Raw genomic sequence first — 19160 nt, 5'->3', positions numbered from 1 at the left:
CTGTGCCAGCTCATGAAGTGAGGTCCCATGGCCATCTGAACTTCCCAAGAAGTTCCAGGGGCCCTCCTGTTATATTTCTGGATGCAGCTATGCCCTGTTTGTATTTGATGGCTGCTCTTTACTTTTGCAAATTCTAATCTGCTAGGGCTGTCTGGAAAGTATCCAGCCATTGTTAATATAACGAGAATGGTTACATGGCTGGATACTTTCTGGCCGGCCCTCATATGTCCAGGCACCTTTTTTTACATTATTGTAAAAATATAAAGGAGTTATTTTCCTCATTCCTTTTTTTATCTGTCAATAAATCATATTGCTATATAGAGGTCAGAAAATTATGGCTGTGGGCCAATTGCCCATCTTTATAGGTAAAATTTTATTAGAACGCAGCCGCGTATCGTGTATGCTGCTTTGCTGCAATGTCAAGTAGGTACAACAGAGAATATATGGCCTGTAAGCCATAGGCCTGTAAGCCTAAAATATTTACTATCTAGTTAAGAAGAAGTTTGTTGACCCTTGTTATGTAGTCTTCATATTCCTTTTTAATGACTATAATATTCCAGGGAGTGGTTATATTATCATTGAGTTAACTGCCTCTATTATTAAGCATTGGGTTGCTTTTATTTTATTCCTCTATTATGAATATTGCTGCTATAAATACTGTCATATATAAAATGTTTTATTTTGGGAATATTTTCTTAGGACCATTATTATAGTTTTATAGCTGAAGTCAAACTGTTTTTTATTCCTGTTTTTTCTCAGGTTTAAATTCTGTGGCTCATAGTTGGAGAGAGGTATTTAGAGCTCTCCATTAAGTTCTTTTTCCCCAAGCTGAAAGTTTTGTAGAAAGCAAATGACACATAGAGTTTTGAGGATGTGTAAAGGAAATAATTAATAACTGTGAAGTGAGTAGAATAGTGTTAGAGATTCATTCAAATAAATGAATTGTTGGTTTAGATATATGAAGAATGAATATGAATTTTCAAACTTCTCCATGGAAACCAAAGTCATAGTAATAGTAATTAGAACCAATTGCCTGACATATTTAAATAAAAATAAACACAGAGCCTATATATGAATATGTTCACATTGTAGTAACTCAAGCAATAATATGCAGAAGTATATATACATACATACACACACACACATATATATTTGAGACAGGGTCGGGCTTTGTCACCCAAGCTAGAGTGCAGTGGTGTCATCATAGCTCACTGTAACCTCGAACTCCTAGGCTCAAGTGATCCTCTTGCCTCACCCTCCTGAATAGCTGGGACTATAGGTGTGTGCCACCATGTCTGGCTAATTTTTATATTTTTTGTTTGTAGAGACAGGGTCGCACTCTTGCTCAGGTTAGTCTTGAACTCCTGGCCTCAAGCAATCCTCCCACTTCATCTGCCAAAGTGTTAGGATTACAGGTGTGAGCCACCATGCCTGGCCCACAGAAGTATATTTTAAAGAAATAAGATGTATACAAAAAAACAAAATTCACATTTCTTCATCCTTCTCCAATCCCCTCACTTCTCAAAGATAATCAGAATTAGGGATGGATGTGAATTCTCCTTACCTTTAGCTATATATTGTGATATATAGTTTTAAAAAACACAAATGCAATCTTATTGTACACATTTTTCTGCAATTAGCCCCCCATTCTTTTTTAGCGTAATAACATCTTGTCAGCATGTTAGAAAATACAGTTCTACCTCATTCATCTGTATTGCCAAATGCTCTGCCAAATGCACCTAAAATATGGATGTTCCGTGTGTTTTTATCCTTTTCCTAACTATTGGGTGTTTAGATTGTTTCCACTTTTTCACTACGAAAAATAATTCTGGAATGAACATCCTTTTAGAAACCTCTTTGTGCATATGTGGGAAGATTCTTATAGACTAGATTTCTGTAAGTGGTTCTTCTGTGTCAATGGGGATATGTCTCTTCAAAAAGTCTGGCTCAACGTACACACCTTTCATTCCAGCTTCTGAAAGGGCCTGTTTCTCCTTACTGTTATCATTGTGCTGTGTCTTTAACAGCTACTATTAAATTTTCTTTTGTCTTGGGCTAATTTGAGGGAGCCCTGGGTTTTTGGGACTATGACAACTTGATTAGTTAAATAGGAACATGTGGAGTTAGGATTAAAGGATTTGGATCAGTGATGGCTAATTTAAAGTAGAAGAGTGACTTACTTTAATTCAATAAATACTTATTAAACACCTATGTTCTAGACACATTTGGGCTTCATCAGTGAGTGAGACAAAGATCTCTGTCCACATGGAGCTAAATATTCTTAAACAGGGAGACAGGCAGCAAATAGGTAAATTTGTAGTGTGTTGAACGTGGAGATGGTTTGCACAGAACAAAATGGTTTGGGATGAAAAGTAGATTTTATTAATAAAATAGAAACATTTGAAATAGCAGGTAATTTATATCATCCCTGGGGAAAAGACTATTATTTCTCTACCATACCTGTAAGGGAGTATTGAATCTCATCCTAATCACCAAAGATAATTAAGGCTTTGCACTGTCAGTCAACTACTTTTACCTAAAATCATCAGTCACTGGTATGAGTCTCACTGGAGGATCTGCCTTAGGTGTGTACAACTGGGTAATGCTCTGTGTCGAGTTTTCTAGACAACCCATGTATAGCCAGCTTCTCTCTAGATTCCTGGACTGCAAACCACTCTTTTTACTGAGTGTGCTTTTTATCTTTTCAGGACACCCTGAGCGAACATGCCTAAGTGATGAGTTCAAGTGTGATGGTGGGAGGTGCATCCCAAGAGATTGGATCTGTGATGGTGACAATGACTGTGGGGATATGAGTGATGAGGATGGAAGGCACCAATGTGGTAAGCAAAGCCGACGAATTGCTCTACGGAGTCACATTCCAGGGAAACCCAGTACAGTTGTTTTTCTGTGTTTGGAGAGTCTGAATGCATATTCCTCTTTAATTGAATGGACACCGGCAGAATGTCACTTTTGTTTCTTCTCTCTGGAATTGTTTGCTATCATCCACTTAAATGCTTTAGAATGATGAAAAATGACTTTATATTTGCCTTCTTTCTTTTGTGTTTGGCTAATGGAAATGTCCCACATTTCAAGAACAAATTAAGAGAACTTGGTCACCCACTCTTAATAGTAGCTTTAACAGTGAAACAGTTACCTGTGTCCAGTTTCATCTGTCACCTTAAAGCTGGTACAGGGGATTGTTATTCCTCTTCAATAGATTATGGAACACCCTTTCCATTACCAATGGAGTATGGAATTCTTAGCTAAGGTGTCTTAAAAGAGTGCCATTCCATGGTAGGACAATAAAATCCATGGTTCCCGATGTTTGCATTTGATGGTAGCCTCATGTGTTGTGACTTGGTGGTGGTCCATAGTGCTGCATATACTCTGTCCACTGAAATGGGTGGGCGACGGTTGCACATACGTGGTTCGTAGCGTGTACTTTTCTTCCACCTCCCCTTACCAAGACCTCCCTCCTTCTTTTGTCTCCTATGCAGCTGCAATGAGATTGGGTAAAATACCTTTTCTTATTATTCTGTGGGCATTAACGATTCTATGTCAGCACCTCATCACTTTCCTGACAGCATCATCATGGTTTCTGACAACTCTTGTTGACATATGCCTCTCCTATCTACCCTAATTCTACTTGGGGTGCTAGCTATAATGTAATTGAAAAAGCGCTAAATTTGGAGGGAAAAGAGCCAGGTTTGAAGCCCTAGCTCTTTCTCCTTCTAATTCTATGACTTTGAGCCATCTAGCCATTTTGAGCTTCAGTTTTCTCATCTGTAGAATTGGTGTAAAAATACCTTTCTCACATTGTGCTTGTGTGATTAGACTTTGTAAACTAAAAAATGTTATCAAAATGTAAGGCATTTGGTATCCAATTAACAAAATGGGAGTGGTTTTCTGAAGCTCTAGAGGGAAAAAATATGGTCTTACATTACTTTTATGGAAAGATAAATGAGGTGTTTTATTATGTTGATTTCTTACTTTGAAAAAGCCTAGGTCCAAAGCAATTAAAATGGAACTTTTGGGAGGTATTTTTATTATGATTCGTTATTACCATAGCAATGTGATTTGTTTACCCATTTTCCTTTCATCCCTCAGAATGTTAAGTGACATAAAGCAAGAGAATTGACTGCTACACTGAGCTCTCATATGGTTTTTGATTCTTGTGTGCTTTGGTTTCAGAGAATCAGAACTGCTCAAGTTCCGAGTTTTTCTGTGTGAATAGCAGACCTCCGGCCAGGAAATGCATTCCCCAAGCCTGGGTCTGTGACGGCGATGCGGACTGTTCTGACGCCTATGATGAGCGTCAGAACTGCACCCAGAGGCCCTGCTCTGAAAACGAGTTCACCTGTAGTTACGGACTGTGCATCCCGCGCTCTTTCAGGTGAGTGGTCCATGCGGGCAGGTCTGACTTACCTGTTAGGCACAGTGGCCACAGTGCCTAGGGCCCATGATGCTTTTGGTGGCCTATGAAAATGTTTGGATTCCTTTTAAAATAAAAAAAAAAGTACTTTCAGGTCAAAGAAAGTATTTTAATATACAGTATTAATAAATATGGCTTTATACTAATATAGTCATTCAATATAATTTTTAATATTTTTTATGGAGGAAGGAGCCCAAGAAGACATAAATGCCTAGGGCCTGTGAAAGGCATAATGTGGCCTTACACAGAGGGCCAGGCAGACGGATGGAATGGGCTGCATATAAGAAAATCCTTTCTTAAGCTGGTGACCCTCTTAGTTTTCCATTTGGAGTTGAGGCATGGGTACAAGAAATATCCCATTTTCTTCTCTCTGTTGTAAGAGCAGTAGCAGTTCGAGCATGATGATAAATAGAGCTTAGGCTCAGGGTCAAGGAGACAACAGGGAGAGGCACATGGGGTGAACTGAGACATATGTTCCAATGAAGGATGCAAGCGTTGTTCAGTATCATGCAGGAGGGCCAGATGTTCTGATGCTCTCTTTTTTGAGAGCAGTTGGAAATGTGGATTTTGATATGAAATATTCTGATTTTAAATGCTGGCAACAAATTTTAAAATTCTTTAAACACTGTGTGGGTCAAACAGATTCAGCTCACACGCTGCCAGTTTGAGGGATCTCTCCTGCAATGTTCTGTTGTTTGATTCCTTACCTCTTTCTTCAAATGGACCACTTCCTATGGTTTCTATACTTAATGCCCCAACTTCTCACCTCGACTTAACAAATCTTTGGATATAGAGGGAGACAGAGAAGGAGAATGATTTGTAAGTTTCGATCCTGATGGACTAGAATAGTAAGAGCATTAACAAAATTAGGGGAGCCCACAAAGGAGTTTTCTGCAGGTGGGAGGTGAATTTGATGTAGTAGGACTTCCCAGGTGAAAGTATGTCTTGGGCATTTGGACATGTGGAACTGGAGCTAGGAAGAGATGTTGCACGTGCCAAGGACTGTTAAAGGACCCACAGGCACACTGAGAGGAACAGGAGCTGTCAGCTTACGGCCTGCCAGCAAAGGAGATGGAAGAGTGTATGAAGCAAGCACAAGAGCAGAGCAGCAGATGCTGGGCCATTTACTGTAGGGGCAGGCAGCCCATGAGCACCTGCTGAGGGACCACTGGAATACAGTGTGACGTAGAACTGGGTGTTTGTGGTGTGGTCCTGAGGAAGGAAGAGGAGGCTGAGTCATGTTCTATGAAGGCTGCAAAAGGAGCAGGGACTCAGCATTATGACCAAAAAAGGACAGTGATTAAATAAGTTTAAAGATTAAAGAAGTGATTAAAGATTAAAATGTTACCTAGAAAATGTCCTCTGTGGGGTGGCTCATGCCCTGATGGGCCCAAGTAGACAGGGCAGAGAGGTAGAGTTTGTGCACTGACAGCCCGAAGATGCTCAGGAGCTGGGGCTGTCTCCTTGCATAGTGAAGTTGCATTCGAATATGCTTTGTCTGTGTTTAAGTGATATGGATGCGAGCTGTAGATTTACATGTTTTGTAGTGAAAGTGAATAATCCTTTATGTATGTTTTCTCCCTACCTGCTCAAGAGTTCTATCATGTTGCACTTCTATTTAGTTTTTCTCAATTCAGTAAATAGTTTAATCTTAGATATCAATATATTCTGAAAACCTAGGCATAGACTCTGGGAACTAGACCTGTAGCAGGTCTTAATTTTGATCAGACTCTAGGTTATATCTCATTACTCCCTTTCTGAGCTTTCTGAGCTCTGCCTTCATCATCACTATGATCTCACAGCTGCCTTACCCCTGCCCGACCAGACTTTTACTGATGTCATTCATCTTCTCTTTTTTTCCTTTTCCTTCCCTCCCTCCCTTTCCCTATATCTTTCTCTCTTCTTTTTTTCTCTGCCCCTGAACTTTCCGAATTGCTTTTGCCAAGGGCTATGATGGAAGAGGAAAAAAAATACTGTTTGTCTGGAAACCTGAGCTATAGGGTTTTAAATAACCCAAATTTTGTGTGTCTGAAGTGGCCACCAGCCTCCACTAAGAGGGCTGTTAGCGTGTGTCCTCTTGCTTGCTTGGCAGAATGGGTGTTCCCCCATTTGGTTCAGCGGGACAGGAGATCATTTTTCCTGTTCACTTTTTTCTCTTGGCTCATTACTGATGCTGCTTAAAAAACATGGGTGATAAGACTGAGTGGTGAGCAATTCTCTGCAATACTGCTGCGCAGTTGTTCCTGAAAGTTTGGTGATTTGCTTGCCTAATTGGCTTTTTTGTTCCTTTTTGGCTGGACCTAAATTAGAGTAAGGAAAGCATTGGTGTCTCAAATCTTTTGGAAATGAGTTAAATAGCTCCCAGGAGACTGAATGGGGCTGAGCCAGTATGCTTTGACCATAGCTTTCTTTAGTTATGTGCACACATTTTGGTATACATCATGCTGACAGTGCCCTGGGTTTAGGGATGGCAGTCCTGGTTAGACCTGGTTGTAGGTCAGTTGTAAAACTGACCACATTCACCTTTGGTGCCTTAACATGTTGTAATGCTCTATGTCCTGCTCCTATGCCCTCTGTGGTAAATTGTTCCATGAATCGTCAAGTTAATGCTTGTCCATCCTTATCCAAGCTTTCTCCATCCTTATCCAAGATTCCTTTATACTTATGATGAGTTTTGTTCCTGTCAGCAGGACTCCCTTCAGTCATCCTGAGTTTTATTTATGGGATCTTGGAATAATGTAGAGAAGAAAGACCAGTTTGGCTCACAGAATTTCCGGAAACTGTATTGTCCTGATGATGCCTGGGAATGTTGGGTCCCAAGAAGGCTTCTAGTACTATAACATGCCTTCTTCCTTTGCCAGTATTCCATGCTAATCTGCTAGTTTGCCCTCCTTCCCATCACCATAATTCACAACAGATGGCAGGAACATTATAATGAAAGATGGAATAAGACTGCCAGTGCGAACATTATTCCAATGGGAAGATATGTGTTGTTAGAGGACATATGCAATAATCTTATCATTTCTAACATAAAACACTCACCCTGTGAGTTTCCACTTGGGTATGGACTCTTCTATCATATGGTTACTCAGGATATGGCTAGTGCCTAAGCTGTCTCGTTAACCGATGAATAGATCTGATGTACACCAAAATTGCCAAAGTTGTATTTAATTAGTTTATCAACTAGGGAAAAAAATGAATGCAATTATTTCTAGTAGCTCTAAGCACATTTCTAATGGTAGCACCAGGACCTGGGAAAGTTGTGTGGAATGCTAAATATGGAATTCTTCTAGAGTTTGGGATTAGTGGAGTAGGCGTAGATTCTGGGGGAGAGAGGACTAAGGACACTAGTGATCTTGTTATTGAAATGGTTGGCCTGGCATACAGCTGGATAGAGAAGGAAGCAAAGGCCCAAGTGGGGGGTAGTCGAGGTTTGTTGTCAACCTCCCCAAGAGTGGTACTGGGTCTCCTAACACAGGTGTGACCGGCGCAACGACTGTGGTGACTACAGCGATGAGAGGGACTGCTCGTACCCGACCTGCCAAGCGCACCAGTTCACCTGTCAGAACGGGCGCTGCATTTATCAGGACTTCGTCTGTGATGATGACAATGACTGTGGGGATGGCTCTGATGAGCTGGAGCACTTGTGTCACACCCCGGAAGCCACGTGCCCCCCTCATCAGTTCAAGTGCGACAACGGGCACTGCATCGAGATGGGGAAACTCTGCAACCACCTAGATGACTGTTTGGACAACAGCGATGAGAAAGGATGTGGTGAGTATAATGGAAGATTTGGGAAAAGGGAAAAGGGGAGACTGAATGTGGATCCTCAATCCTTTACCACTTATCAAGACTTTCCCATCTGTCTTCTAACTAGAAAGTTACCAGAAAATTACTATTGTTGGTATAGCAAAAGGCAAGGATTTTTTGGTACATAAGGTAGGTATGCAAACATTTTTGGATGAATTCTTCAGTTAGGCTGTCACTAGAGAGAACAAAAGATGAACAAATATTCAGGTCATCATTTAACATCATTGCTAAATAAGGTGCCCAAGAATGAAGAGAACAGCATTGATTCTCTTTGAACCCTTGGAATGACTTATTGCCTGAAGCCTCCCTCTGCTGGGACTCCTTAACCTGCTCTTCGTTTTCTTCCTCGGGTGATTGAGTGGGAGAGTTTTAATCTCTCACCCCAGTCACCACAAGGAGAGCAGTCGTGAATTTATAACACAGGTACTGTTTGCTTGGCACTGTCTTGACCTCCGTACTATTGGCAATTCATGCTTTGTGGTGTTTAATCCTTGCCACCATTGTTTCATGTATGTTGTCATTGTCTCTGTAATAAAAATTTAAATACTTGAGGGAGAGACCATATCTTTTCATTTATTCCACTGGTTCCTTGTCATCAGCACCCATTAAATGTATTTGCCTAATTGGCCCAGAAGTGCATAATGTGGTCTCTGTTCTTATGGGAAAGCTCAGACTTACACGAAACGACATGAAAAATCAAATGCTAGACACAGAAACTCAGACAGACAATGCTATGGAAATTTAGAGAAATTATCTTCTATGTATAATATTTAAAAATAATCACTTTATGCCCTCCAAAATCTACTTTTAAAATCTCTTTCTTTCATTGTCTGATGAAAACTCTTCTAACAGCTGTCTTTTCTAATCCATTTAACGAGAACTCCTGAACATCTGCTAGACACCAGACAGTGGATATCTTTTAAAAAAAAATCACATCTGCAATTTCTACCTTTCAATCCGCTTTCTTCCTAATAATTTTGCTTTAGCTAAACTATAGGAATTAAATTCTTAATTTTTTGTAATTCATATTTAAATTTTTAGTTTGAAGAGAAACTGATCTCATTAGTTCTCTTTCAGACCGACTAAACCTCTACTCTTAAAACCAGAAGGAGTCCTAGTGATCTTGTAAACTCTCTTCATTTTGCAAATAATAAGACTGTTGTAGCCCACTGATGTGAAATGAAATGTTAACTGGTGGCAGAAGTAGGCCTGATATTTGAATCATGGGTTTTGCAGTGCGTGAAGTAATGTTTAACCCATTGCTCCTTGCTGAGTAGAGAATTAATAAGAACATGCTCTCCTCCTGCTGTAGGTAGTTTTTGGGTGAGCTTGGCCATGTGTCTCAGGACCAGCCAGAGATTCACCTAGTGTTGTATTGCACCTGGTGAGAGGCACATGTGTGCATCTCTTCATGGCTCTGTGTTCAGTGATGTCACTCTGGAAGCTTGAGATTGGCCATGGTGTGAATTGTCACATCACTGAAATGCAAGATGCTACAAATCAGAGCATTTTCTTTCCCCTGAAAGACCTGTTTCACCAGCGCACTCCCTAGGCTCTTTTCTTCTCCTGTTCTTTTCCCATTCCTCCTGTATTAGTTGTTAAAACCACTGGTGAAGGATTAAGTTGGGAAAGACGTTGAAAAATAGTGACTTCTGAATAATCTATGGCCTTTGGAAATCACCATTGTCTGTTTTCTTTTAGCATGAGTCATTAAGAATTGGCACTGTCCAGTAGCAGTGTTGACTTGGGACCATTATAGTGAGTTGGTTGCTGATATTTTAGGATCTCTAATAACTACCTTTTACCCACAGGCATTAATGAATGCAATGACCCTTCAATCAGTGGCTGCGATCACAACTGCACAGACACCCTCACCAGTTTCTATTGTTCCTGTCGTCCTGGTTATAAGCTTATGCCTGACAAGCGGACTTGTGTTGATATTGATGAATGCAAGGAGACGCCCTTTGTCTGTAGCCAGAAGTGTGAGAACGTAATAGGCTCCTACATCTGTAAGTGTGGCCCAGGCTACATCCGAGAACCAGATGGAAAGACCTGTCGGCAGAACAGTAACATCAATCCCTATCTCATATTTAGCAACCGTTACTATTTGAGAAACCTAACTACAGATGGCTACTCTTACTCCCTCATTTTGCAAGGACTGGGCAATGCCGTGGCACTAGATTTTGACCGAGTAGAAAAGAGATTGTACTGGATTGATGCAGAGAGGAGAGTCATTGAGAGAATGTTTTTGAATAAGACAAGCAGGGAGACAATCATAAGCCACAGACTACCAGGTGCAGAAAGTCTGGCTGTAGACTGGGTTGCCAGGTAAGAAAACACTGATAAGCTTTTTGAAAGTTAAAAAAAGAAAATTGGAACCATGATTTCGTCTTGATAGGAAATTAATCTTTTCAACTTGGGTTAATATGTGGGTACACTTAATGCTTCTGCATGCTTTTTTTCTGATTTGTATTTAATACTCAGATGGGATACCATAGAACTTAAATCTAGTTATTTATACAATTTATGGTATTCTTTTTATGGAAAGAGGCATCACAGGGGAGGAAAGAGCTCTGTCACTGCTGGCCATTCAGGTAACTGGAGATGATATTGAGGGATGACTCATGCATTCATTGGTGCATTCAAAACTGCTTCCTGAGGCCGCACATGGTGGCTCATGCTTATAATCCTAGCACTCTGGAAGCCGAGGTGGGAGGATCACTTGAGGCCAGGAGTTGAAGACCAGCCTGGGCAACATAGTGAGATCCCATCTCTACAAAAAAAAAAAAGAAAAAAAATTAGACATTTTGGCATGCACCTGTAGTCGCAGCTACTCGGGAGGTTGAGGCAAGAGGATCCTTCAAGCCCAGGAGCTTGAGGCTGCAGTGAGCTATGATGACACCACTGCACTCTAGTCTGGGTGACAGAGTGAGACCTTGTCTCAAAAAAAAAAAAAAGCTTCCTAAGTACTTCCCCCATGCCAGGTGTGATGGCAAGCACCCATGATTTAGAGGTGAACAAGGTAGACATGGCCCCTGCTCCCCTGGAGTGCACAGGCTTGTCTGGGCTGGTCATGAAAAGGAGAATGGCTAACCGGAAAGAAACTTTCTTGTTCTGAGAAAGTCCTTCTAGAAACGTAGGGCCTTTAAGGTTGGCCAGTGCTATTTTAGCTAAAACTTTACCATCAGCCATACTTCTTAATATCTCTATTGAATATCGAGTCTATCAGATACTTGGCAGCATAAACTAGTTGGCTTTGTGGTTAGCAGACATGAAGCTGCAGTCACTTACGCTGTAAATATTCTTGCTGCAGGCAGCCCAGACTCCCTGAGGGCTCTTCCCCACATCCTCCTATTTGGCCATCTCAAGGGTAAAGATCCTAAAATGGGGAATGGGGAGAGTTTGCTCCCTAGTTCTCCTGACCGGTAGCTGGCCTGACATGGGTGCTCAGTGCTTGCTGAACAATGAGTGAAACATTGACTAAGAGTATGTATATATACAGTGGCTCTACTACAAGTTCAAAAGCATAGCGATTGATGATCTCCAGGAACAGAACTAAATATGGTCCTGCTCTTGACCCCATCCTTTGCTCCAGTAAGGGAAAAATAATGTTTTAACTCCAAGATATTGTTACTCAGCCCTCTCTCTCTCAAAAACCGGTAGAATGAGTGGCTGGGTGCGGTAGCACTCTGGGAGGCTGATGCGGGAGGATCGCTTGAACTCAGGAGTTCAAGACCAACCTGAGCAAGAGTGAGACACCGTCTCTACCAAAAAGAAAAAAATCAGCCAGGCATTGTGGCGTGTGCCTGTAGTCCCAGCTACTCGGGAGGCTGAGGCGGGAGGATCGTTTCAGCCCAGGAGTTGCAGTGAGCTACAATGACACCACTGCACTCTACTCAGGTCAACAGAGTGAGACTCTGTCTCCAAAACAAAATAAAACAAATTCTTGGTCTAGGGTCTGGCATTTAGTAAGTGGTTAATACATAGCCACTGTTATTGCTGCTATTCTTAGTCTCTACAGTGATGGCATCCAAGTTTGTGGCCATCTAATTACTCAGGATTTACCCAAGTGAATTCACTGGAAGGCATGTATGTTTTGTGCATACTCATTGCCTCTTCCTCAGCCCTAGAATAATGCTACTGTCCTAACAGATAAATATTCAGATACCCAGCATGGTTGGATCAGGGCTTACCTCTTGCAAAGAGACATTCGAGCCTTTCAGAAGGGAAATCATTCTCCTTCCAGTTGGAATCGATTATCAGATCCTGTATGACCATCTAATTATAGGGGCATTGAACCCTTTGGAAAGTTATGCATACTTTAAGACTCTGGTGAAACCTGGGGATCCCTTGCTGGATAACAGAACTTACATATTTACACTCTCACAATTGTAGGTTAGTTTTAGAGGGATCACAGACCAAAGTCCAGGTTTCCTTGATGTCAAATAAGGACCTCAGGTTAAGAACACTTGCCTTATAGAAAACAAATGGATTTTATTGAATAGCAATATATTTAGAACTGAAATATCCTTGAGGTAGGAGTGTCTAACAGATTCTAATATATTTCTAAAATTTCTTAAGTTTAAGTAAAACATATCACAGAGTAAGAAACTCACTTTGACAGCCTTGTCTGACAGGGCCAGGGATGGGGGCTTTCTCTTTATCTTAAGGATGTCATAATTCAGAATTCCTCTGAGCAGTCTCAGTGAGACACTTAGACAAATCTGTTCCTTGACTCCACCATTTAAACTGTAAGAGTGATCATTTCTGTAAGAGTGACTCATTTCTGCTTCCCTGTTCCTCTAAGCTTTTGCATTGCCTGGGGAGGATGCTTTATGTTGCATGAGGAAAGTAAAACCAGACTCCTGGTGTGAGGTGTGGCCCCAGAATTTCGTAGGTGACAGCACCTTAAAGTGGGGATTGCATCACACACTCTTGCATCTTCTGTTGCCTCGTTGCAGGAAGGCTAACTTCCTGTCTCCCCCTGCCTGGGGAGAGGTGTCTGTGTGATTCTCATGTAGTGCAGATAGGAAATTGGTGATTAAACATCTACCATTTCACAGAGTGACCATGTTGGTAACTCCTGGCTCTCCATTTTAGAAAGCTCTATTGGTTGGATGCCTACCTGGATGGCCTCTTTGTCTCCGACCTCAATGGTGAACACCGCCGCAGCCTGGCCCGCCACTGCGTGGATGCCAACAACACCTTCTGCTTTGATCGTCCCAGAGGAATTGCTCTTCACCCTCAATATGGGTATTGTCTCTCTGTGATCCAGGGCTTTTCTTTCGTGCCCTTACACTGTCCGTGTACCTGTCTCCAGGCTGCTTTTCCTCCCTAGCAAATGATTTAGTGTAATGGGTCAAGGCATGGCTTCTTCAGATGGTATTCATCAGCTATTCGGCTTTCTTTGCCATGGCACACCTTTTCACTTTTCAAGTCACATATTTTGGCTGCATACGAAGAAAATTGTGGTTTAAAAAGACCCACTTCTTTGCTGGACTCTTCATGTCAAAGCCACAGTTACTCATGTTCATTCTTGAGCATTCTGTACATTGTCCCCTTTTCTCTTTTAGATTATTTCCTGTTAGTTCTCTTTCCTTTCTGAGAGTCTCTGTAAAATGTAAATGCCATTTCTTTAAACAGAGAAAAGGTATGTCTTTTGGCTGCTGACTTCTTTGGGCATCAAACTCTTTGTGTTTGCTCCAACAGGTACGTCTACTGGGCAGACTGGACTCGCCGTGCATACATTGCGAGAATAGGCATGGATGGAACCAATAAGTCTGTGATTATCTCTACCAAGATAGCGTGGCCCAATGGCATCACCATTGATTACACCAATGATCTACTGTACTGGACAGATGCCCACCTGGGTTACATCGAGTACGTACACAGAAAAGAATAAAACAGTGGGTAGCTGTTTACTCCAAACCTCAGCGCTCATGCTTCCAGTCTTAGTCCCATGCATCCCCTAACTGGCCTGTGTACTGGAAGTCACTCCAATGCCACTTCTAACTAAAGCTGCTGGGCTATATGGTATGGTGCAACAGAGAGAGAAAGTGAATTTTAAAGTCATACAGATCAGGGTATGGCCTGGTACTTTCACTTCTTATTATTTTTTTTCATCTAGAAAATGGGGCTAATAATCTCTTCCTATGGTAGTTGGCTTAGTGGTCAACTCATCTTAATTTTCTTATCTCTTTACTTCACTGTCCCTTCCCAAATATATGATTAATAGATTTTAGTATTTGAGAAAAAGAAAAGAGCAAAAGTGTTGGTAAGAATTTCCTTAAAATACTTTGGTACGTCTATGGTTAAGTACAATGTAGCATTTTATGAAACAGTAGAGTCTGTTTACATAAATTCAATATGATAATGCATTCACATCTTTCTGGTAATAGGATAATTTTTTAAAGTATATTAAATACACTATTCAATGAACAAGTCATTGTAAAATGATAATATACTTTATTAATCAACTAGTACATGTTTATTTTGGGGCATTGCTAGTTATGGCTTAATTGGACCATAGTAATGTCTTCTGGGTAAGCATTTATGAATACGTAGGCAGGTACAGCCTATTGCATTCAAATGCGTAGAAGTACCATTAATTCAGTAGAACTATTTCAAAGGCTTTTAGAAATTCTATCATTTTATTGCATTTATTTTGCTGCCAAGGTCACTATAGAAAGGTTTGAGGTTCTCTAACCCTGTACTTTTTTGGAACATGCCACCGAGAAAGAAGGAATACCTGGCACAAATGCGAGTACTCTTTCTTTCTTCCTGTGTTCATAGCAGACGTGGTTAATCCTACAGCTCTCTTTTGTTGAATTGGTTCATTTGATATACTAAGGTAGCCCTTTAGCATTCTCATTGCAGAACTTACCATAGCAGACAAAAACTCACTCTTAGGGTAGAGACCAACTTTGGTCAGAATCAGCAGAATGTTACAAATTTCTTGTAGTTTATTTGTATCATTTTAATGTGATACACTAATAGTGACACCCTCGGCCCTTCCCACAGTGTGTATCCTCTCTTGAAAGGAGTATCAAAGAGCTCAGTTAGCTTCCCATACAATTTCATATAGAATTAGAATTATCAAGGTGTTTAAGGAAGCTTCAACAACTTCCTCGTTGGGCTTTTATTGTCCCTTGGGTCTTATAGGTTATTCTTGGTTTTGAAAGCTTAGTAGGTTTAACTGAAATGGACAGTGTACATATAGACAGTGTTTTTTTAAAGCATTAGAGTCAAAAAAAATTTTCTAGTTGCTTAATATTCTGTTCACTTATTGATAAAATATGATCCAGATTATTTGCATAACTGGATTCTAAAATTCAGGCAGTAAGTTTCGGTCTAAAAGTAAAATCATAATATTGGTCACCAAGACCCAGGAATGAATGATCCTTTGATATTCATGCAGCCATATTGACTTGACCGTCTCTTAGAGAGGCAGCAATGCATGCAGAAATATATTTCATAGAATATATAAAGCAATACATTTTTATAGAGCATCCAGCTGCTTCCTTGTACATCTTGGGATGCACCAAGATATCATGAGAGCTGTGCCTGTGATTCTACTCTTGACAGAAAATAATCATAGAGGTGTCTGAGATCTCTACACAGATCATGCAAGAACTGGAAGGGAATGTCTCAGGACTACTTTCTGGCCTATGATTTTAAAAAAGACAGTTGGTGACTAAGTTCTGGTCATTTACCTGCATTCTTAGCAACAGAGGCCTAGTAGGTCTTCACGTTTTCCTATGGCTTCTATAAGTTACCATAAATTATGATATTTTGGGAAATATTTTTCATATCACATAGCTAACATTATCAAGTTTCTTAGTTGCTAGCTCATTCTACCTCTTGTTTGAGTTTTAGGTTATGTTCCAAAACTTTTAAATATTAAAATGTATTTTAGAAGTGACTTCTGACATAGACTCATAGCAACGAATGAGACATTAGAACTAAGAGGACTTGGAAATTTCACTGTGGATGCTCTGTATCATCCTGAAATCAGAGAACCTTCCCTGGAGGTTTATTCTTCTGGAAAAGTATTCATTAATAGTGCCCATGGCATGACTAATAATAACATGCTGCTGGTGTATGCAAAGTTAACTCTGCAGGCCTGTGTGTTGTGTTCCCCTCATGTTGTGCTGAGAACCCATCTGTCTCCTAGAATAGCTTCTCTCCTAAAATCTTCATGAGAAGTTGGAATTCCAGCTCTATGTTGCTATCCTCTGCTTTCTTGCAGTGACTTAGGAAACGAGAATGGTGTCCCCCGCAGGATTTCGGAAGGGTGCTTAATGGAGAACATCAGTATCAGAGCTTATAAACCTACAACAGCCATACTAGCTGCACCTGCAGAAAGCAACTGTGGTTAGGAATTAGAGATTGTTGAAACTCCTGTGGCTATTCCTATGCATTTTGAGCACCCTTTCAATTTTTGCATCTTTTGTTCAGTTAAAATAAATCCTTTAAGTTTAGTTTTTGCTTTAATTGAAGACTAGGAGTTTTGGGGAGGATCTGAACTTCACTTATCTCTAGGAGGTAGAATTTTATTAAGTTATTTGTTCATTCATTTATCCTGAAAGTCATTAGAGGAGAGGGGTTATCTTCTTCATCGAGTGACTGTTTCTTCCTACTGCCACAGGTACTCCGATTTGGAGGGCCACCATCGACACACGGTGTATGATGGGACACTGCCTCACCCCTTTGCTGTTACCATTTTTGAAGACACTATTTACTGGACAGATTGGAATACAAGGACAGTTGAAAAGGGAAACAAATATGATGGATCAAATAGGATGATGCTGGTGAACACAACGCACAGACCATTTGACATCCATGTGTACCATCCCTACAGGCAGCCAATTGGTGAGTGGGTGATTGAAGAGTTAGGCACAGTTGCCTCAGGTTATGTGCATGTCATTCTTGTCTCTATAAGCATGAATATTGTGATTTACAAAGGGTTTTTGTTACTTGTTAGTGTTTTCTTCAAAACATATGCTGAGAGTTGAGAGTGTGCAAATATCTCTAGAATTGATTCCCCTACTCCTGGAAAGGGTACTTAGAACTCTTTCTGAAACCTTGGCCTGTTCTTCAAGATCAATCTGTGGGGTTTTTTGCTTCTGTTTTTGATAAGATTTAACAGTTTTTGTGTTGTCGTGTTTACTTTATCCATTTTGGTGGGAAGACTGAAGTGTTTTATAGTGTGCTAAAAATGTGACATTTTAGCCCTAAAGACTTAAGAGAGCACCTTTGAAAACTAAGGGCATTTCCTTATATAACCCTAATGCAATTATGACACCTAAGAAATTAATAATCATTTCTTAATACCACGATCAATCTACTTTAAAAGAAAGTTACAGTCATTATAAAACATCTATTGTCTATTTGTGTATGACATTATGTTATGTATCAAATAGATGTTATTCTCAACTTCTAGAAGATAATAACGTCAAGAGTAATGCATTTTAGTGTCTCATAAATTAGAGAATCTCTTTTTATTTGTTTGTGAACTTATATTCTTATTCATGCAATTAAAGCCATGCTATAATTTAGAGATAATCTAGCAAAGGTCTGGAGTATGTGTTGGGGATAGACTGGCTTTTGTAGGTCTGCTTTGTTCTGGTGTTTTGCTAAAACATGTGATAAACTTGGAAGTAAGGAAAAATGAAAATTAGCAAAATGGAGATGTCTGGTATTTCTTTCTGGACATTAATATTCCTCATATTATTAGAAGTTCAAGTTAATCTTCACCTCTAAGTGGTGACCCAGAAAATGAGTAAAGATGCTACTTAGTTTATCCACCCATATTGATCTTGGCCAAACTTCTGTTACCTGTATCCTTAGAATAAGGGAATGAATATAGCATCTGCTGGAAACAAAAACTTTCACTTAGATTCTGGGCACATGAATATAAGCTAAGTTTACCACCTGCTCTCCCAGGATTTTGAGATACTCATCTTTTCTAGCCAAAAACACCAGTGGATATGCCTCACTTCTGGTAGCACATAAATGAGTTTTGTCAAAGGGACAAGGCTGTTGTTTATATAACTCTATCATCTGTCCTATTTATGAGCTTTTGAAAAAGCATAAAACTAGGGTAATTATTTTTATTTTTCACTAAGAGGTGATGAGCATCACGTCAAGGTGGGTAATCAGCTAATCTGTGCTTGATACTCTCTTTAAGCAAATGAACACATATTTTCTTTCTTTTTCCCTAGTGGACAATCCATGTGGTACCAACAATGGTGGCTGTTCTCATCTCTGCCTCATCAAAGCAGGAGGAGGAGGCTTCACCTGCGAGTGTCCAGATGACTTCCACACCCTTCCACTGAGAGGCAGCACCTACTGCCTGCCCATGTGCTCCAGCACCCAGTTCCTGTGTGCCAACAAGGAAAAGTGAGGCTCTCTTTTCCTTCTCCCCAGGGCCTTTTTACCCCTTGGACAGATGTTGAACTTCGAGGCTCCAGGGGATGGGAGTTTTCTAATGAACCAAGGTTTTGGGTTAATTAATTCAGTTCGTGTGGAACACATCAAGACTCTCAGTCTCCAATTTCAGATAATTCTTTCCATGAATAGAAGGAATTTGTTAACCAAACTGTTATGTGTATGTATGCAAGCATCCATAGAGAGGAAGCAAACTGTATATTTCTTCCTTCTAATAAATTGTCCTGAGTGTCAGAGCCAGAGTATATATAAGTGTGTACAGAAAAATAGCCCTCAGGAGTGATAGAATTTCACTGTCTTTTCCACACCTATATGGGCCTAGCTCCCTAGTTACCTATGCCAGAAGATCCAGGGTTTGACATTCAAGTCCATTTTTGAGCATCTGTCTTTGCTATGAAACATGGCCACAGATTATTTCTCTAACCGTGTCCACAGGCCATTGATGACTCGGGGAAACTGAGTCAGAGAG

General features: G+C 40.4%; 1 protein-coding gene across 1 annotated transcript in view; it reads left to right on the top strand.

The window, feature by feature from the left end:
• Positions 1 to 19160, top strand: part of LRP2 (low density lipoprotein receptor-related protein 2) — a 201514-nt gene that overhangs the window by 141510 nt on the left and 40844 nt on the right. The window contains exons 47-54 of the mRNA XM_012650705.1: positions 2709 to 2840; positions 4192 to 4393; positions 7911 to 8206; positions 10054 to 10570; positions 13343 to 13495; positions 13952 to 14122; positions 16890 to 17113; positions 18466 to 18643. Of these exons, the coding sequence (XP_012506159.1) occupies positions 2709 to 2840; positions 4192 to 4393; positions 7911 to 8206; positions 10054 to 10570; positions 13343 to 13495; positions 13952 to 14122; positions 16890 to 17113; positions 18466 to 18643 (1873 nt within the window). The remainder of the gene's footprint in view (positions 1 to 2708; positions 2841 to 4191; positions 4394 to 7910; positions 8207 to 10053; positions 10571 to 13342; positions 13496 to 13951; positions 14123 to 16889; positions 17114 to 18465; positions 18644 to 19160) is intronic.

The sequence above is a fragment of the Propithecus coquereli genome, unplaced genomic scaffold (assembly GCF_000956105.1).
Source record: "Propithecus coquereli isolate 6110/MARCELLA unplaced genomic scaffold, Pcoq_1.0 Scaffold34, whole genome shotgun sequence".
NCBI lineage: Eukaryota > Metazoa > Chordata > Mammalia > Primates > Indriidae > Propithecus > Propithecus coquereli.
The sequence above is the reverse complement of the archived record's forward strand: the minus strand, read 5'-3'. Positions and strand labels throughout refer to the sequence as shown.